Raw genomic sequence first — 21,241 nt, forward strand, 5'->3', positions numbered from 1 at the left:
GGGGATCACCAGCGGGGATTGGTCATAGCAGGCACCTATACCCAAAACGCGGGCTGACCAGCGGGCAGACCTACTACGTAATGGGCCAGCAAGTGACTCCTCCGCTGAGTCAGTGCTGGGGGCCTCGGAGGAATCTGCAGGGCTCACCGAATGGGGAACTTTACTGACAGACAGGAGGGTGCACATCTCTCCGTGTTAGGGAAAAAAAGGCACCGCAAGCGTGTACAACACCTACCGAGTTGTTTCCTCAATCACCAAAGGTACCTAACACCCTTGAGGAAACCGGCTCCACTCGCAGATTATAAAATCTTGCAAATGTGTTGGGTGTCGCCCAGCCCGCAGCTCTACAAATGTCTGCTAAAGAGGCGCCACGCGCACACGCCCAAGAGGATGCAACGCTCCGAGTGGAGTGCGCATGCACTCCTGGGGGGCGCGGCTGGCCTCTGCTCAAATAAGCACAAGAAATGGCCTCCACAATCCAGTGGGATAAACGTTGTTTAGACACGGCACTTCCCTGCTGCCGTCCGCCATAACAGACAAAGAGCTGCTCAGAAGATCTAAAGTTTTGAGTACGGTCCACATAAATGCGCAGAGCGCGAACTGGACAAGTAATGACAGGGCTGGGTCTGCCTCCTCCGGGGGCAGCGCTTGCAGGGTTACTACCTGATCTCTAAAAGGAGTGGTAGGAACTTTGGGCACATAACCCGGGCGGGGTCTCAGAATAACGTGAGAAAATCCCGGCCCGAATTCCAGGCACGAGTCACTGACCGAAAATGCCTCCAGGTCCCCGACCCTCTTAATGGAGGCCAACGCGACCAGCAGAGCTGTCTTCAGGGACAGAAATCTTAAAGATACTGTATCGAGTGGCTCGAAGGGATCAAATCGCAGGCTCGTAAGAACGAGAGCGAGATCCCAAGAGGGCGTGAGAGGGGGGCGAGTTGGATTAATTCGCCTAGCGCCTCTGAGGAACCGGATGATGAGGTTATGCTTTCCCACGGTGCCGCCAGCCACCGCGTCATGGTGAGCGGAGATGGCAGCAACGTAAACCTTGAGAGTGGAGGGCGACAGCCTGCTGTCCAGCTTCTCTTGAAGGAAAGAGAGCACAACACTGATCTGGCAAGATCGGGGGTCTTCTCTGCGAGAGACACACCACTCAGTGAATAGACTCCACTTCAGGGCGTAGGCGCGCCTCGTGGAGGGGGCTCTAGCCTGAGTGATGGTATCAACCACCGCGGGCGGCAGGTTACCTAAGTCTTCCTCGCGTCTATGGACCACACGTGGAGGTTCCAGAGATCGGGACGAGGGTGCCAGACGGTGCCTTGTCCCTGAGAAAGTAGGTCCTCTCTCAAAGGGATCTGCCAAGGGAGGGCCGTCGCGAGGAGGGAGAGCTCTGATATCCAGGTTCGGTTGGGCCAGAGGGGCGCAACTAACAAAACCTGCTCCTCGTCCTCCCTGACCTTGCACATTAACTGCGCGATCAGGCTCACTGGGGGAAACGCATACTTGCGTATGCCCCGAGGCCAGCTGTGGGCCAGTGCATCCGTGCCGAGAGAGCCCTCGGTCAGGGAATAAAACAACTGGCAATGAGCGTTCTCGGGGGAAGCAAACAGATCGATCTGGGCCTCCCCGAATCGCGCCCATATCAGCTGGACAGACTCGGGGTGGAGTCTCCATTCTCCAGAGTGAATCTGCTGCCGTGAGAGCACATCGGCTGCACGGTTGAGCATACCTGGGATGTGAATGGCGCGCAGCGACTTCAGCCGCGGGTGACTCCAGAGGAGCAGACGGCGGGCGAGCTGAGACATGCGGCGAGAGCGCATACCCCCCATGCGGTTGATATACGCCGCCGCCGCCGTACTGTCCGTCCTGACCAGCACGTGTTGCTGCCCCAGCACCGGAGAAAAACGGCGGAGAGCAAGGAACACTGCCAACAGCTCTAGGCGATTGATGTGCCAATGCAGCTGGGCACCTACCCACAGGCCCGCAGCTGCATGCCCGCGACACACGGCTCCCCAGCCTGTGCTGGAAGCATCTGTCGAAACAACAACATGACTGGACGCCTGTCCCAGAGGCACACCGGCCTGCAGGAACGAGGGGTCGTTCCAGGGGCTGAGGGTGCGGCGACACAGCGCAGTAACAGAGACTCGGTGTGTGCCCGCATGCCATGCGTGTCTCGGAACTCGATCTTGAAGCCAGTGCTGAAGTGGTCTCATATGGAGCAATCCGAGCGGCGTGACGGCCGCAGCGGAAGCCATATGCCCCAGGAGCCTCTGAAAATATTTCAGTGGGACCACTAACTTGCTGTCGAGCTCCCTCAGACAGTTCAGCAGCAGGCGAGCGCGCTCTCCGGAGAGGCGCGCTACCATGGTGACCGAGTCCAGCTCCATCCCGAGAAAAGAGATCCTCTGCACCGGGGCGAGTTTGCTCTTTTCCCAGTTGACCTGCAACCCCAATAGGCGGAGATGCCGGAGCACCTCGTCTCTGTGCGCAGTCAATTGCTCCCGAGAGTGGGCTAAAATCAGCCAGTCGTCGAGATAATTGAGTACGCGGATGCCCGCAAGCCGCAGAGGCGCTAGGGCACCCTCCGCGAGTTTGGTGAAGACCCGCGGAGACAGAGAGAGCCCGAAGGGGAGGACCTTGTACTGCCATGCTCGGCCTTCGAACGCAAACCGCAGAAACTGACGGTGGCGTGGAAGAATGGAGACATGAAAATACGCGTCCTTCAGGTCTATGGCTGCAAACCAATCCTGAGGACGAACGCATCGGAGGATGCGCCTCTGCGTAAGCATTCTGAACGGCAGCTTGTGAAGGCAGCGATTCAAAACGCGCAGATCTAGGATTGGCCGTGACCCACCGCTCTTTTTGGGTACGATGAAGTACGGGCTGTAAAACCCGCTCTCCATCTCGGCTGGAGGCACCGGCTCGATTGCACCCTTCGCCAGGAGGGCAGCAATCTCCTCTCGCAAGACAGGGGCGGACAGGGGATTGACCCTGGTGAAATACACGCCCGTAAACCTGGGAGGCCGTTTGGAGAACTGTAGTTCGTAGCCGAGTCTGATCGTGCGTATGAGCCACCGCGAGGGGCTGGCCCGCGCTAACCAAGCAGGCAGAGCCCTCGCTAATGACGTCATCGCAACAATCGTTGACGTACCCGCGGAGGGGCAGCGAGGAGCGGGTGTGCTGATCCGGGGAGCGCGAGGGTCCCACAGAAGAGCTGGAGGAGAGCGTTTCGCTCTGGCTCCGCACCCTGACTCCTGAGAGGGGGCTTGGGGGCTGGGAGAAGGGAGACCGTCCCCCCAGTGCCCGAGAGCCGCTGGCGGAGCATGCAAGCCCTGCGAGCTGAGAGGCAGCGCGTCCCAGACTGGCGGGGCTTGAGCTGTCACATCCGGGGAAGGGAGAAAATGCTCTTTGATCGAAACTTTGGTGGCACTGAAAAGTACCGTTGGATTTTGGGCCCCGCCCTCCAGCGGGGAAAGAGCAAGTCTCCTCTTCTCCGGATGGCCTGTCTCAGGGACGCTTCGCGGTCCGTTTACCGGACTTAGCGGCGCCCTGGGCAGGAGGGGCTACCGGCTTTCGGCGTGCTCGACGCGCTCGCTTCGCCGGAGGCGGAGGCGGGGGCGGGGCATCGGCCGTTGGCGGGCGCCCTCGGCGAGGAACAGCGGAGGTGGATGGCTCGGCCGGGGATGGAGCGGGCTTACGGCCCCGCCGATAGATGACTCTGCCCATCGCATCCGACTGCTCGCTCACCGCCTTGAACTCCTGGGTGAATTCACCGACGGTGTCGCCGAACAGGCCAGCCTGGGATATGGGCGCGTCAAGAAAGCGAACTTTGTCGACATCGCGCATATCTGCCAGGTTTAGCCAGAGGTGGCGTTCCTGGACCACAAGTGTGGACATCGTCCTCCCCAGTGCGCAGGCGGCGGACTTAGTGGTCCGGAGAGCATAGTCGGTCGCCGTACGCAGCTCGTGTAACAAGCCTGGGTTAGACCCACCCTTGTGCAGCTCAGCCAGCGCCTGCGCTTGGTAGCGCTGGTAGGTGGCCATCGCATGCAAGGCGGAAGCTGCCTGGCCCGCAGCCTTGTAAGCTCTAGCTCCGAGGGAGGCAGAAAACTTACAGGCTTTGGACGGGAGATGGGGCGGACCACGCAAAGCGGGGGCGCCACGCGGACAAAGATTGACCGCAATGGCGCGCTCCACCTGCGGCATCGCCTCATACCCCCTGGCAGCTCCACCATCCAGGGTGGTGAGGGCGGAGGCGGACGCAGCGCGGGCAGAGAAAGGTGCCCTCCAGGACTGCGTAAGCCTACTGTGCACTTCCGGGAAGAAGGGGACGAGAGGCTTCGAAGGCTTCGCCTTCTGATCCTCTACGTAACACCCATCTAGTCGGTCCGGCCGCGGGGCTGGGGGATAAACCATCTCCAACCCGACGGCCGAAGCAGCCCGAGAAAGGACGGCCAACATGTCCGCTTCAGGATCCGTTTTGACGGCGCTCGCTTGCCCAGAGGGGGCGAGCGGGTCCGGATCATCGTCGGACAATGAAAGCCTGCCCTCCGATGCCGCGGAGGACATCTGATCTCCGGTGTCAGCGAGCGTGAGAGCTACCATCTGATTAGACGGATCACTCTCAGTACCCGAAGCTTGGATGGAGCGCTTGGAGGAGCGAGAGGTCCGCGAGCCCGTGGGCGGCGGATTGTCTCTCGCTGAAGCCCTCAGATCTGCCCGAGCGCCCGCTGCAGAACAGGAGGCAACTGGGGTGGCTCGCTCTCTTACGAAAGCTAACCGCGATCTCAACTGCGCAACGGTCATGGCATCGCAGTGACGACATGAACCGCCCCCGAGCACCACATTAACATGCTGGACCCCCAAACATGTAATGCAGTGATCGTGTCCATCATCCGGAGCCAGGAAACCCCCGCAACCAGAAACGCACAGTCGGAGCGCCATCCTGAAAAGGACGTGCTGCACGACTGTGTTGCTCTTTTAGGATTTGCAACAATACGCACCGCTCTTGGAGGACCGGACCCAAAGGGACGCCAGGCAAGGGAGATACCCAGCTCGACCGTCTGCCGCTGCGTGGACTCGCTCTGGACCGGGATGAAAATCGTTCTCTCGAATGGCTGTAGATCAGCAGGAGGAACCCTCATAAGCTCGATCAGAAAAGGCTCTGAAGCGAAAAGGATAGCGTCTGCTGGCGCCAGGTGAGCTTATATACTCAGTTGATTGCTTATGCCGCTCACCTGCGCAGGCTTGCGCTGCCAATTCATTCTTAATTGGCCCGTTCAATACTCTTTCAGACGAGTAGCTTCTGAACCGAACCTCCCAATGCGTGGATTTTACAATCAAATCCACTTATAGTGCTGGAGTTCCCCCCGAAGGGGAACTGTATTAGTTAACATGAATGAACAATACTTCCATATTTATTGCATTGCCTAAATCGAGTTATGTTTATTTTCTGCACTGTGAACTTACATGAGTATGAAAAAGAAGATATTTATCTTAGCTAGCATTAACAAGAGAGATAATAAATATGGTATGCTCGTAGTTGGTTTTAACTAAAGTCTTGCATTACAATATTTAAATGGAAAGCATTACTCAATCTTTTTTATCATAAAACATACAAATCTAATATTTTAATACCATTTAAAGATCAAAGACATTCCAAAGAGTGTGTTTTTCTCAGCTCCAAGAGAACATTTTCAAAGCAAAGTCAGAAAAACAGTTGTGATCTAAGGACGACACTGCATGTGTCTTCTCTTCACGTGTTGGCATAAACTGATTCATCTTCCAAGGTGTTGTCAGATGATGGAGAGTTTTCTTCACACTAAGTAAAAAGAGGCAAACATTACAGACATCAAAACAAACATGCAGTCAGGTCATTAAATAATCTTCACTTTTAATTATGAAAGTTTATTAATTTTTTCTCACTTTATACAGTTGTACTTACCCCCCAGTTACTGTAAACATTATTGTCTGGGCTGTTTGTATAAACATCTTCATCACAACATTTCTCTTCTTCACTGCTTTACATAAAATGTCAGATAAAAATCATTTGTAAGAATTCTGATATACTGTATAGTTGGTAACAATCATTATTCACGAATGAATCATTATGGATTTATGCACTAAGACTGCAAAACGACACACAAAAAAAAAACTGAATACAGTTTAAAGATCTTTTGTAATTAATGTTTTATTCCTGTGACAAAAAGCTGAGCTTTTAGTATTACATCTTCAATGTTACATGATGCTTCCTACTAACATTGTTTAGTACTAAAGAAACAGTTTTTCATATTATTATTATAATTAGTAGTATTATATTAAATAATTATTATTAGTAGTAGTATTTTAAGATTGTTTTAATAAATAGAAAGTACAAAATAATGCAATAAATTTTTAATAAGAATGGTTTGTAACAATTTAAATGTATTTACTGTAAATTATGATTAATGCAAAGTATAAATTTCTTACTCACAGTTTTGAGGATGTGTCACAGTTTCCAAAAATGTATTAAGTAGCAACACAATTGAGATTTCAATGTTGATAATGATAAAAATGTTCTTGGGTTGATAAAACAGAAATAGATTTTGCGATTTGAAAGTATTACAAAAAAAGTAATTAATTACAAAATTACAAAAAAAAATCTGAAAGATTTGACAAGATTTTCACAGAAAACTAGAGCAATGATCTTGGAAATTCCTTTTTGGATCACAGGAAGAAGTCAGTAAAGTTATATTTAAGTACAGAAAACTTGATTGATTTGCCTAGTTAACCTAATTAACCTAGTTAAGCCTTTATGTGTCACTTTAAGCTGTATAGAGGTGTCTTGAAAAAATATCTAGTAAAATATTATTTACTGTTATCATGACAAAGATAAAATAAAGCAGTTATTAGAAATGAGTTATTAAAACTATTAAGTAAGAAGTGTTTAAAAAATCTACTTTCCCTTAAAGAGAAATTGGGGAAAATATACAGGAGACTAATAATTCAGAAGGGCTAATAATTCTGACTTAAACTGTACGTTTCAACATCAAACTTGTTTGTGGTTTTCATTTCACTGTCTGCATTCTTAAAATGCATTGCAGGTTGTCGTACAGCTCTCTTCCCACTGTAAGAAAAAGAGGAAGGGAACAAAACAGATGGAATAAGAGTGACTGATGATTAAATAAAGTCAGTTAATTTGTAAAGCTTAAAGAAGTTATCCTTACCAGCGTCTTCTCACAGCATACACTAAAATGCCAACTACAACAAGGAAAACTGCAACAGCTGATGCAACAGCAATATATAGTACCATGCCTGTCAAACGAGAAAACACACATATGTTGTTTTACAACTGGAATTTCTTTTAAATAAAATAAAAATTGTACATGTTTTTAACTTAACTTTTTTAGGTTGGTTTAACCAGGGCTTGCATTAGATAGGGAGTTTACATGTGCACTGCACATTTCAGCATCACCACTTTTTTGGGTTTCTCCCTGCACTGTTTTGACTAACTAAAAAAATTTGACTAATGAAATACCATGAATATTGTCTTCTACAGTGCCAAGTGAACGTTTGAAACCCCCACCTAAAGTCTGTGAAGACCATCCCAAACCAAAATAACAGTCACAGATGTAATATTGATTGTTTTTACTAAAACAAATTTAAATATGCTTATAAATAATTAATGCTGCTAATAATAATAACATTATAATAAAAATGCAAATGGTCATGAATAAAATGAAAAAGCCACCTGAGATGAGGCATGAAGGCAGTGTTTTTTATATTTATGTAGTAAATAATGATAGACTTAAGTATTCATTTAGTTGTTCAAGCATAAAAAGAGATAAAAGACTGTAAACACATATGTCATCAGTAGCGTCATGGCACAGAAAAATGTTTTTAATGCAGGGCTTCATTTACATTCTGAGACCCACTTTATTTTGTATATCAATTAGGCAGTGAAGATCACTGATTTTTAAAGAAATAAGATTTTAAATGTAGCAATTTTTTAATGGCCTGAAGCAGAAGTGCTTGGACTGGCTGACTGAAAATTAAAAGTCCTGGTTTTTGATTGCACTTACAAATAACCTTAAAGGCCCGTGCACACCGAGACGTTTTTGCTCATGTTTTCCATGAACGTTTAATGCCTCGTGACTAAATAAAGGATGCCAATGTGATCGTGCACATCAACGCGCAAAACGGCAGCTGCAAAAGCTTTTTGATTTTGAAATGTAAAAAAAATGCCTCATGCCTCATGTGAGTGCACCCATAATATAAAACTACAGAAATTCTCAGCTGATAACTCGGTATGAAATATATTTTATAAGATCTTTGTTTTGATAAACGTCATCAAACATTCAGCCCAAATGCTCCAGAGAGACCTAAAGCATATTATTTTTTCCCTATAGGCTTTATGACACATAATAGGTGATTCCCCTTTATTTAAGGATGTTGCACATTATTCATTGCCTTCAGTAAAGTGTTAAGTGTTCCAGCACATAAGAGCAAGCAATAAAATATAGGCTATATATCCTTGCGCTTAGCAGCTTTTTGCTAATAAAGCTCTACATGTGTTTAAATTTTCATTTTTATATTTTACCACGTCATATAAAAACATAAACAATTGTTTGAGGACACAGAACACTTTGTATTTGCAGTTTTCCCCGATGCGTTTGTTAAGTGGCGCTGTGCAGGGCTGATGACAGAAAAAAAGGCAGTTTCTGCTTTAATTCACCCAAAAAATGCTCTGTTTGCATGATTTGATTATTATCATCATATCCAAATACTTTATAAAAATATTTCAAAATTCCTCCGGTGTTTATTGTTTTTAGAAAATATCTCATTTTTATTTTCATATGGGCCTTTGCAAAATGAAAGTTTAATATGGCTTTAAAAAGGTTTAATTTATGTATTGTATATACCTACATTGTTCTAGCTTTCGTTTGTTTTATATTGGTTTATTAATTTAATGTGATTTTTTTTATATCCGATATTTGTAATTCTTTAAGTTATTTAAATATAGCTCAGGCTATTTTATTAAGATATGATACTATTGTTTTGAGTCTACAAAAGTGGACACGTAATTTGTTTCGTAACAAAACATGTAAGTTTATTGTGTACATATTGTGTATTATCTCCAAAATAAAATAAAAAAGAAAGAAGTCGCTCGTGGCATCAACATAGCTGTGAAGCGAGCACTCTTTTGCCTGGTCTTGCCTAGTCTACAACCTTTGGCTGCTGTGACTTTAATACAGTGTTTAAGATTATTAGGCGTTATTGAAACATTAAGGAGGACGCAGCAAAGAATGTCACTTACAAATTAAAACTTTATTATTTTATGCAACAGCCTTACATTTAAAGGGGAAACATAAGGGCGATCATAAGCAAAAAGACCCGTATTGCCTACAAGGCTATATGTTTTCTTTCTCTTGTTTTCTTATTTTTTTTTGGGCGAATGTACTCGTGTGCGATCGGAAAACTAGTTTAATGACAGCTTGCCATCTTTACCAGACTCGGGCAAAGTCCGCCTCTCCTTTCACTTCGCCCTGAAGCCCCAGCTGGCCCTCTTTGGCCCAAGGTATTCGGCCCCGATCAACAGCCGTAAGTGACAGTGGAAACGCAACTGGCCTTGGCTTGCCCTGGTTCACTTGCTTTAGGCACGATAGAGGAAACGCGGCTAATGTTGACTCATAGTGACTCACTACTTGACTCATAGTGTTGTAAAAACCAGGATGTGAAATCTCACCATTTTGAGGAGCTTTCAGAGTTATGGAAGAGCTTCCCACGCTATTAGTGGCGACACACTGGACAGTTTCAGGAAAACCCAGCCAAGCTTCTAGAGTGAAGATGCTGAGAGACTCTTTTATTTCAGTTTTGGATCTGAGGAAGGTTTTTGAGGAATTTGGACTGAACCACTTGACTTCACTGGGAGGGTTGGAGTCCACAATACAGACACAGATTGTAGAGCTCACAGACTGGCAAGACGATTCATTTTTAATATCAGGAGGATCTAGACAGATAGACAGATAGATAGATAGATAGATAGATAGATAGATAGATAGATAGATAGATAGATAGATAGATAGATAGATAGATAGATAGATAGATAGATAGATAGATAGATAGATAGATAGATAGATAGATTAGCCATCCTGAATCATAAAAAAATCTATTATTTTACTTTTAATAGCATTTTCAACTTGACAGAGTTCCTTTTAAAGTACAAAGATACTTACAAAATATATTGAGTTTCTGTGGATCAGAGCTGTTTCTTCCCTCTGTGTTAATTGCTGTACAGGAAATGGCTTCAGTATGGCGAGAGACATTCATAAGTTGATAAGAGGATCCCTTTGCTAACAATGTCTTGTTTAGGCTGAACCACTCATAGCTGTTTGCAGGAGGGTTGCTGTCGCTGGAGCAGGTCAGTGTTACAGAATCATTCTCTCTTACTGGTGGTCCAGTGACTACTTTTACATTATAAGGAGGATCTGTGAGACAATTTTTATAAAAAAAAAAACACGTTATTTTGTCAACAAAGACCTGATTTAATAAAACGTTGCCACCATCTTTACAGCCATACTAATTCAATTCATGGTTTTGTGTGTGTGTGTGTGTGTGTGTGTGTGAGTGTCATATTCAAGTAACACTCTTTATCTTGACACCATTCACTGCTTTGCTACATTTTTTAGATTATGGTTGATATGCAGATTTTACAACCTAATTTGCAGTTTTTTTTTTCATATTTTTCAAGTATCCTGCTTTTTTATCAAGATAGTCAAGATGGGTACACATATCGACTGGCAGAGAAGTTTTGTTCCAGTTTTTACTATTTCAAAAAAAAATTTGTATTGTCTAAATAAGGCCATACTCACACTATGTACAGTTTCCTCGAACCGGGCCAAAACACGCTTGTCTCCCCGACGGCCCGCACTCGCACTAATCGGGCCTGGGCATGCTTACGTCATCGATGCTGCACTGTTCAATGAGCGCTCTCGCTCAGCACAGTGGAGATTGCTCTTGTTATATTGTTTCAGTCGTTTGATATGATGTGACATGTAGTCAAATATTTCGCCAAGCAGTCCTTAGGGATGCGGTGACCCGCAGTCAGATATTTCGCAGAACTGATACGCCACTTTTGGCGCTCATAAACAATCATAAAGTCCTCGTGCTGCAGGTTTGCTGAAGGTGTGCAGCTGTCGAGCAGTGAGAGGTTTGCGTATATAACAAACTACGGCAGTTTGCTTTCACTGAACAGTAAGAATGATTAATAAATCCATATGAAACAGTCCCTTAAAATTCACGTCTTTCTTTCAGTTCTGGGCTTTGGCGCGTTTTGCACTCACACACAAGCGTACCGAGACAAATCCCAAGTCTCAGGCCCACCTCTTCCAACCGGGCCAGGGCCGGCCAAGTGAACCGTGCTTGAGCCTGATTCAGCTCACTCACACTTCTCAAACGATCTGGGAAACGGGCCTGGGCACGGTACGGATAGTGTGAGTAGGCCCTAAATGCCCCAGTAACCCACGTTTCTCGAAGGAGGGAATGACAATGCTGTGTCGGAACGACATTTTGGAGGGTATTGCTAGATAACAAATTATTCTGAATGCCTATGAATTGGCAGTGCAGCTCTCACGGCTTATGTCAATTACAATCAACTGGTTATAAAGCCACCAGCTCAGGAGAGCAAGGCAGGCTTTTATCACAAAAGAAGCCGAACGCACAGCAATCAACTGGAGGGCCAGCTTCTGTGGCATTTTCGCTCCCTCACTCCCCACAGCATTTCCTTCGTGATACATGGGTCATGTTCATAACAAAAACATTTTCCATCAGGTCAGGAACTTATTGCAGTGTCGGAAAAACACTTTAGGTGAAGTGTATATAAAAGCACTACAGTAGCTTGACCTCACCACGGCTTTGGGAAGAAATTTTTCAAGCATATCATGAGTGCACAATCATCACCAAAAGCGCAGCCCTCCAATGTCCCCAGGACCTTACTTACCTGAAAATGCAATTTTTCTTAAATTTTCACAGTGGTCATATACGTTTTCTCCTAGCTGAATTTAGACTAGGAATTTTTAAACATGACAGTATGTTGGGAAAGCATATCAGTCCTGAAGGGGAAGGACACTGCAGAGAACATCTGCTAACCAGCTAGGGAGACCCGGTGACAATGTGGGCATATGGGCTAACCCTAACCAGTGGGAGAGCAACATACAAACATGGTTAGCGGGAAGGGAAGACACGGGTCTGCCTGAAAATGGAGAACTAAACCATGGCTGAGTGATGTGTGTGGGAATATATTTTGTACAAGCCTAGGGGCCAGCTCCTGGTAAGCTTCTGAGTAAAGTCCCAGACAGTGTCGCTGAATAGGCCTGCCTTGGATATGGGCGCGCCAAGAAATCAGGCTTTGTTGGGTAAACTTACCAGGGTAAGCAAAGGGTGGAATTTCTGGACCACTGTGTCTCCATCATCTTCTCCAGGGCACGGGCAGCCAACTTGATGGTCATGAGAGCATAGTCGGCCATCGTGCAGAGTTCATGCATCAAGCAGCCTCGGAAAGCACAGCCATCATATCTAACTCCAGAACCATGACCACGTTTTGTACCCTGGTGGGTGGTTGCAGGCCTGGTCTATCATCTTTCCCTCCAATGCCACGATGGGCATGTGATCTCCACTGTCATCGAGAGAAAGCATAGGAATCACGGGCGATGAACCGCCACAAACGCTCAAAGCTTGGATAGGGCATGCTGTGGAAAAGGGAAGAGTGGGGGTTCTATGGGCCCTGAGGCGAACAGCTGTTTGCGAGTACCACTTTAACATGCTGGCCCTTTATTCAGAGATAGGAACCACCACATCCAGAAATACATGGCCGGAACAGTGTCTTGAAAAAGACATGTTGCCTGACTGTGTTGCTCTCATAGGGGAAATTTGATCTTTTAGACTGCACTTTTAGAAAAACCTAGTGAAACGCTCAGTGAGAGGAGAATCAGCCAGCTTGACCACCTCTTGTCTGCATTGTCAGCCACACTGGCTGCATGAAGCTTGATCTTTTTGGTTTCAGCTGAGCAGATGTTGTCTATTCGGTCATGTGAGGCTTTCTCAGTGATAAAAGCCTGCCTTGCTCTTCTCAGCTGGTTGTTTTTTTTCTCAGATGATTGTAATCCGCTGCCAATTCATATGCATTCATTAACCCGTTTTCTTACTCTTTAGAAAGATTGGTCATTTAGCGATACCCCCGAAGTGTCGTTATGACAGTAGAGTTCCTGCCCTAATGGGGAACTAAAAATAAAGGGGAAACCTTAATGTGTAATTTTTCTCTAGTCAACAAGGAGCCAGTTTATGTGTCAAACTTTTTCTGAAATGTTTTAAAAATGAAAAAAAAAGAGTTATGACTTTATCTCTGATATTTAAATGAGTATTTATATGAGCTCTCATAAATTATGCTGTGAGAGAAAATTAAGTATAAGTCACAGATACCTTTTTTCTCTTAAATTCCATGACAAAAATCTGCTTTCTCAACATATAATACTACACATAATACTCAGTACTTACACAGAACATTAATTTGATGTGGATCAGAGCTGTTTCTTCCCTCTGTGTTGATGGCTGTACAGGAAATGGCTTCAGTATGCCGAGAGACTTTCGCCAGTTGATAAGAGGATCCCTTTGCTAACAATGTCTTGTTTAAGCTAAACCACTCATAGCTGTTTGCAGGAGGGTTGCTGTCGCTGGAGCAGGTCAGTGTTACAGAATCATTCTCCTTCACTGGGGGTCCAGTGACTATTTTTACATTATAAGGAGGATCTGAATGAGATAAATGTTTTTAGAAAATTACATTGGTTAATAAACAAGCATCTGATTTATTTGGTCTAAATTCACATATAGCAGACTTACATTTAACTTTGAGTGTTTTGTAGCCTGTCACTGTCTTCCCTTTAAAGTCTGCTGTGCAGCTGAGATGTGTGTTATGGTCTTCTCTCGAAGGAGTGAAGGTCAGGTTGTAGGATGTAAGTTTCCATTGGCCGTGATCTTGTGGCTCTGATGGACCCGAGTATGTACCTTGGTGGCTCCATGTGACTTCAGGCAAATCTGATGGACAGGAATGAGACACGGCACAGGTAGCGCTCACCTGTTTCCCTGATGTCAGTTCCTCTTCCACAGAGACACTAGGCTGTTCTGGTGTTTCTGGTGAAAACACACAGATTGCTGGGATCATATTGTTTTTCCATCATTTTTCAGTTTTGACACATTATTTTAAATATGAACACAGATATACTTAAAAAATAAAGGGTACATAAAGTATTTAGACCCCCTTACATTTTACACTTGTTGTTATACAGTATTGCAGCTATTTGCTAAAATCATTTAAGTTTTTTTTTTCTCATTAATGTACACACAGCACCCCATATTGACAGAAAAAAACACAGAATTGTTAACAATTTTGCAGATTTATAAAAAAAAAAGTAAGAACTAAAATATCACATGGTCCTAAGTATTCAGACATTTTGCTGTGACACTCATATATTTAAGTCAGGTGCTGTCCATTTCTTCTGATCATCCTTGAGGTAGTTCTACACTTTCATTTGAGTCTAGCTGTGTACCGTTATACCAATTGGACTTGATAAGGAAAACCACACTCCTGTCTATGTAAGACCTTAAAGCTCACAATGCATGTTAGAGCAAATGAAAATCATGAGGTCAAAGGAACTGCCTGAAGAGCTCAGAGACAGAATTGTGACTCGGCACAGATTTGGCCAAAGTTACAAAAACATTCTGCTGCACTTAAAGTTTCTAATTGGAAGATGTTTGGGATGACCAGAATCCTTCCTGGACCTGGCCCTCTGGCCAAAAGTTGCTGTTGCGGGAGAAGATCCTTGGTGAAGTGACGCAAAGAAGAACCCAAAGATCACTGTGGTTCAGCTCCAGAGATCGGGAGATGGGAGAAAGTTGTAGAAAGTCCATCACTGCAGCCCTCCGCTAGTCGGAGCGTTATAGCAGAGTGGCCCGACAGAAGCCTCTTCCAAGTGCAAGACACACGAAAGCCTTAATGGAGTTTGCTAAAATGTTGAGAAGTAAGATTTTCTGGTCTGGTGAAACCAACATAAAACTTTTTGGCCTTAATTCTAAGTAATATGTGTGGAGAAAACCAGGCACTGCTCATCACCTGTCTAATACAGTCCCAAGAGTAAAGCATGGCGGTGGCAGCATCATGCTGTTGTGGTGTTTTTCAGCTGCAAGGACAGGATGACTGGTTGCAATCAAGGAAAAGATGAATGAGGCCAAGTACAGGGATATCCTGGATGAAAACCTTCTCCAGACTGCTCAGGACCCCAGACTGGGCAGAAGATTTACCTTTCAAAAAGCCAATGACCTTAAGCACACAGATAAAATAACGAAGAAGTATCTTCACAACAACTCTGTGATTGTTCTTGAATGGCCTAGCCAGAGTCCTGACTTAACCTCAATTGAGCATCTCTGGAGAGACCTATAAATGGCTATCCACCAACATTTACCATCCACCCTGACAGAACTGGAGGGGATCTGCGAGGTGGAGTGGCAGAGGATTGCCGAATCCAGGTCAAGGTTATTATAGTTAACGAAAACTATCAAAAAACGAAAACTAAAATGTAAAATAATTGTCATTAACTGAAATGAAAATAAAAACGAGAGTTTTTTCAAATACTAGAACTAACTGAAACTGTATTGTGTACATACAAAACTAACTGAAACCAAGTAAAATGATAACAAAATCCTCCTTCGTTTTCGTGTTTGTAAATGTATTTAATACATAATCTTACTGTAAGCCTTTTAGAAATAAATATAATCCGCGCTGCAGATGTTTGTGTTTGACCCTTTCGCACCTCTGTGTCTGCTGCTGCCATTGGCCAGATCGAGCCGGCTTTCCTCCAGTCATCCTCGCTGTTGCTCCCGCGACAATAACAATGATTTGACATGACAGCAGCACGGTGACAGCATTAAATAAAGAGACTTAAAACTATTACTTTAACACGTTTGTGCCCAATAATGGGTTTTATTTCTGTATCGTGATAACGAGCAAATTTTTTTAACTGGTTCTTCTAAGTAAACCGGTTGAACTAGTTCACCAAATCGAACTGAATCATTTGATACGATTCACGTCTCCATTAAGCACTTATCCACCAACTACTTACTTTATAACAAGCCTAATATCGCCTCTGACCCTAAATAATCCAATATATACTCTCATTCAGTTATTAGAACAGCAACGTTGCACTAAAGGCTGATTTATACTTCTGCGTCAAACGCGGGCATATGCTACGGCGCTGAAGCATAGCCCTTCGCCGTGGCCGTCTGCGTCGCTGACGTGCACCTCTCAAAAAATGTAACTACACGTTGCAACAACGCGTAGCGCAAGCTCTGTGATTGGTCGGCTTGGTAGCGCTGACGAGTCTGGGCGGGACCAAGAGCCGCGCGAATGGCATGAGCCCAATGGAGCGATTGTTTACAAGTGTGGATTCCCGTGAAGGAGCTCCTGATGGAAAGTTTTGTTTTGTGTTTACCTTATAGTTAAAGTTGTTGCACGTCCGCAGGTTCCTGCCTTAAAATGAGCGAGTTTGAAACACTTGTACAACCAGGAAGTGTTCAGGAAAAGCAAAACTGAAGTGAAGAAACTCGACACAGAGGAACATTTACACCTCACTGCCAACTAGCGTATCGGAAGTGTTAATGCAGACCAACAGAGACGGCGCGCAGAAGTATAAATGCACAACAGCGTGCGTTGCCTGCGCCGTGAGTTATGCCGGTCACTTGAAGCAGAAGTATAAACCAGGCTTAGGAAGCGGTGAACCGATATTACTGTGCATGCGTGATTCAGTGAACCAAACACAGAACAGCCTGCTGTGTGACTGAACTGATCTTGGAACAACTGCAGCGCGGGTGAACCGAGGGCTTAATGAGAAGATCTGGTGAAAGAACGTAAGTTTATTTCATAGCAGACAATCATAATGGAATTTAAATAAGTGAACCATGATTCAGTTGGGTTGCAAAACTTTACTGTAAGACATTTTTCAGATAATTTTAATTGACTGAAATTACTAATGCTGACAACATAATGTTGAGTCTTAACATCTGCGTTAAAAATCTGAATTTTCCATCATCAGGTCCGGATTAATAATTCAGAGGTCCCTGGACACAATGTCTTGAAGGCCCCCTATAGCCGCACCCCATAGTTGAATTAAAAATAATATCAATATAATATTTGTTATATAAAATTTATTTATAATGTATTGCCCACATTTTTTAAATAAATGATATACAGTAAATATATTTCTAGTCTACAGAGAATTAACTTATTTTTAAAGCATTTAAAGCACACTTTGAAAAAAAAATACTAATATAACTAGGGGAAATTAATGGATATTATTATACTTGTTCAAGTTTACTGAAGCAGCACTAAAATTTCTATTTATATAGATATAACACCTCTCCAATCAAGTCATTTGAGTCCTCCATATTACACACACTTATTAATGATTCCAACTTGTCTTTCTTGTGATGAAAAGTAGGCAACATCTAAGTGCGAACAGGCCCCTAGGTCTGTGTTCATAATGCCCATAGGTTAGTCCAGCCCTGTCCATCACTACTGTGTGTCTAATTTGAGGATGGGTAGATGGTTGTGGTAGATGATAGTGTTCATGTGTTCTCTGAATACATGTTTCAAAAAATGTATGACTGCGTTTTTAATTATACAATATTTATCCTGTTGATTTTGAATCTAGCACCTAACAAATATCCTCGTTTAGAAAAAAAACTCAAACTAATACTGAAACTAATAAAAACTAAACTAAAACTAAGACATTTTAAAATATAGAAACTAATAAAAACTAAAAAATCTGTGTCTAAAACTAATTCAAACTAACTGAATTTGAAAATAAAAAGTCAAAACGAAATAGAAACTAAAACTAATGAAAAATCCAAAACTATTATAACCTTGATCCAGGTGTGAAAAACTTGTTGCATTCCAAAAAGACTCATGGCTGTATTAGATATTCTACTAAATACTGAGCAAAGGGTCTGAATACTTAGGACCATGTGATATTTCAGTTTTTCTTTTTTTTAAATCTGCAAAAATGTTAAACATTCTCTGTTTTTTTCTGTCAAAATGGGGTGCTCTATGTACATTAATGAAGAAATAAAATAGCTTAAATGATTTTAGCAAATGGCTGTAATATAACAGAGTTAAAAATGTAGGGGTCTGAACACCCACTGTTCCATACCCACTGTAATTTTTCAAGATTCAATTCTTATATGAAATTACTACAAATACATATGTTTTTATGTTTAACTACAGTATAACATTAAAACCTTTTAGTATAAAAGTTCTCTTACCTTTTACTTGTATAGAAACTTTATTCGCACCATAGTTGAACTTGTCCAACTGATCAATCTCAATCCGAAACATGTATTGGCCTGCGTCACTGGCAATCAGAGAGCTGATTTTCAAAGAACAGTTGTTGTGGTGTAAATCCCCAATAAGACTAGTACGACCATTAAATATGCCACTGATTTTTGAAGGATCTGTATGGTACAATGTTGGTGACTCAGCATTCCCTGTGTACCAGATTCCTTTAAAATTGGTGTATGTCTTTCCATTTGCTGGGTAGTAAAACGTACAGGGAATCACCACACATGAGCCAGACAAACCCACCACTGTTGTTGGCACATCAGCAGTCCATTTGTCAGCTTTAGCTGGTGACACTGAAAAAAACAATTGTGATTTAAAAAACAAAAACCCTTTAGTCTTTCTAATGTTTAACTGTTAGACAAGTTACCAAAGCCATGTCATCAGCATATTTTAGAAGTGATTTAGTAAATTATGCTTGATTTCATCTAGAGAAAATAGGATGGGCAACCTCCTATATTAATACTGTTTCATTTAAGACCATATTTTGACGCGTTGAAGTTTTTAAAAAGTCCTTGATTCCTAGCACAAGAGTTGTATTAATTAGTAGTTGTATTCTCTGAAAGCATTCCAATATATAAACCCATATACTAAGTTTAAGTCTGAATTATTAGCCTTCCTGAATTATTAGCCACCCTGTACATTTTTTCCCAATTTCTGTTTAATGACAATATTTTTTCAACACTTTTGTAATGATTAAAAAAATAAATAAAACTGCTTTTATTCTAGCCGAAATAAAACAAATAAGTATACACCTTTGTAAACACAATAAATTTAATAACTCATTTCTATTAACTAATTTCTTTTATCTTTGCCATCATAATATATTTCTAGGTATTTTTCAAGATTCTAGTATTCAGCTTATAGTGCAGTTTAAAGGCCTAAATAATTAGGTTAATCAAGCAAGTTAGTGTAATTAAGCAAGTAATTTTGTAACAATGGTTTGTTCTGTATACAATCGAAAAAAAAATATTGTTTAGGGTGGCATTACATTATTTTAAACTACTATGTGAATGAGAATGACAACATACGGAAATGCATTGACCGTAAGCCTCACGCATATCAACTAATGCTTAAGGTCTCATGCCACACCTAGTTATTGTCACGCTTAATTTAATTTAAGTTTGTAAAATAACAAAAAAATGTACTGGCAGTTTATTACAGGGTTTTTGCAACATAATATACAACGCCAAACCAGACAATACATCACTTTAAGCTAATAAAAATATTAATTAAAGTAACTTTTTCTAACTTTAAAAAAGGTTAAAGGATGATGGGAAGATCAAAATCATAAATAAAAGGGGGAAAATGTATACATATATATATAATTTAAAATGTTTATCTTGTTTTTTTGCATTTATTGTTGTGCCTTACTGTAGACTAATTCTTTCCCAGACACTCGAACTTCCTATATCTAAAGTTTCTTTTCCATAAATGACTAGAAGATAACTGTAATTCCTTTTGTCTGTGAAATGACTCAGTCGACTCAGTTGACTTTATTTTTTAATATTGCATAGCCTAAGAACTGACAAAAAGGACCGAGTACCAGTGATTTTTGTATGACAGTTAAAAGTATGACATTTACTAAAACATGAGAAGGCTTTGATTATTCACTTATTCACTTAAATGTCACTGCCATACATGAGAACCATTACTAACACAAGAAACTTTACTAACCTCTGAGCCAGAGACAGACTGACAGTAAACAGCTCCAGAAAAGCATCTCTGCATCACAGTTCAGCATCTGGAAATGCATTTATTCATCATTTTCAGTGCTGCAGCAAACTACTGCTGATGATAATCAAGTTTTGTTTTAGTATCCCATTTGTCTTTATACACTATTGTGTATGTGTATGTGAGAGAACAGTGCAAAAATGAAAGGATTTGAATAGTTAGTGTGTAGATAAAAATTATTAATATTGTCACTTACTTGAGGTTGTGTTCTCAAACGGTGCCCAAGTTCATCTGAAGAAGTCTGGTACGTTGAATATTTGTGCGCCTCCTTCCCCCCTGTACCTGCCTTAAAGACTTCACTTCCTATTTCAAATGCTTCTAAAACAAAAGGCCTAAAACTTACACTTTCACTACTTTGTATTCTTCTTACACTTTGTACTGTTTTTTCACAAGCAGGAAACCATATTACTGTACAGTAATAATGTAAAAACAAAGCAGCTTAATCCAATTATTATGTTAAAACTTATCAGATTGTGTGTCACAGTGGCGCAGCGGGTAGCACGATCGCCTCATAGCAAGAAGGTCTCTGGTTTAAACCCTGGCTGGGTCGGTTGGCATTTCTGTGCAGTTTGCATGTTCTCCCTGTTTTTGTGTAGGTTTCCTCTAGGTGCTCCGGTTTCCCCCTCAGTCCAAAGACATGTGGTATAGGTAAATTGGGTAAGCTAAATTAGGCCTAGTGTATGTGTGTGAATGTAAGAGTGTATGGGTGTGTCTCAGTGATGGGTTGCAGTGTATGGGTGTTTCCCAGTGATGGGTTCCAGCTTCCCATTGATGGGTTGCAGTTTAAAATGTATGCTGAATGAGTTGCCAGTTCATTCCACTGTGGCAGCTCCTGATTAATAAAGGGACTAAGCCTAAAAAAAATAAATAAATGAATGAATAAATATCAGATTGTCATGCATTTTTAAAATTGATTTAAAAAGTTAGCAACAAAATATTTCCCCCAGGTTTGTCAACAGATTTGACTTGGATTTAAGTCAAAAGTTGAAATGCTTAACAGTGCATAAAGTCTTAAAGGTTCTAAAGCAGCAGAACAGCTCCAGACCATCTCACCACCACCAACACATTTTACTGTTGATATGTTGTTCT

General features: G+C 42.7%; 2 protein-coding genes across 4 annotated transcripts in view; one reads left to right on the forward strand and one right to left on the reverse strand.

The window, feature by feature from the left end:
* LOC103908642 (myelin-associated glycoprotein) overlaps positions 1-21,241 on the forward strand; it is a 91,973-nt gene that overhangs the window by 22,129 nt on the left and 48,603 nt on the right. The window lies entirely within an intron of this gene.
* On the reverse strand, positions 5,682-20,463 carry si:dkey-238d18.5. 3 transcript variants are annotated; one of them, XM_087284509.1, is made up of 10 exons: positions 20,096-20,201; positions 18,346-18,714; positions 13,873-14,163; positions 13,531-13,782; positions 10,215-10,466; positions 9,725-9,988; positions 7,206-7,293; positions 7,019-7,105; positions 5,945-6,020; positions 5,682-5,821 (listed from the first exon to the last, which is right to left on the reverse strand). In XM_087284509.1, the coding sequence occupies exons 1-10, from the start codon at positions 20,172-20,174 to the stop codon at positions 5,756-5,758; spliced, it is 1,824 nt and encodes a 607-aa protein (XP_087140635.1). In that variant the 5' UTR covers positions 20,175-20,201; the 3' UTR covers positions 5,682-5,755. The 3 variants fall into 3 exon arrangements, with proteins under 3 accessions (XP_087140635.1, XP_087140633.1, XP_087140634.1); XM_087284507.1 differs by lacking the exons at positions 5,682-5,821; positions 5,945-6,020 and adding an exon at positions 20,349-20,463 and having other exon boundaries at positions 6,079-7,105; positions 20,096-20,162; XM_087284508.1 differs by lacking the exons at positions 5,682-5,821; positions 5,945-6,020; positions 7,019-7,105; positions 7,206-7,293 and adding an exon at positions 7,781-8,133 and having other exon boundaries at positions 9,657-9,988.

This window comes from Danio rerio, chromosome 15 (genome assembly GCF_052040795.2).
Source record: "Danio rerio strain M-AB ecotype USA chromosome 15, GRCz13ab, whole genome shotgun sequence".
Classification (NCBI taxonomy): Eukaryota; Metazoa; Chordata; class Actinopteri; order Cypriniformes; family Danionidae; genus Danio; species Danio rerio.

Excerpts from the sequence above, each read along its gene's own strand:
- si:dkey-238d18.5 (XM_087284509.1), bottom strand. The coding sequence starts at position 20,174 with ATGCATTTCCAGATGCTGAACTGTGATGCAGAGATGCTTTTCTGGAGC. Across the intron at positions 13,783-13,872 it reads CAAAACACTCAAAGTTAAAT|ATCCTCCTTATAATGTAAAA; the intron begins GTAAGTCTGCTA and ends TATCTCATTCAG. Across the intron at positions 10,467-13,530 it reads ACATCAAATTAATGTTCTGT|ATCCTCCTTATAATGTAAAA; the intron begins GTAAGTACTGAG and ends ATTGTCTCACAG.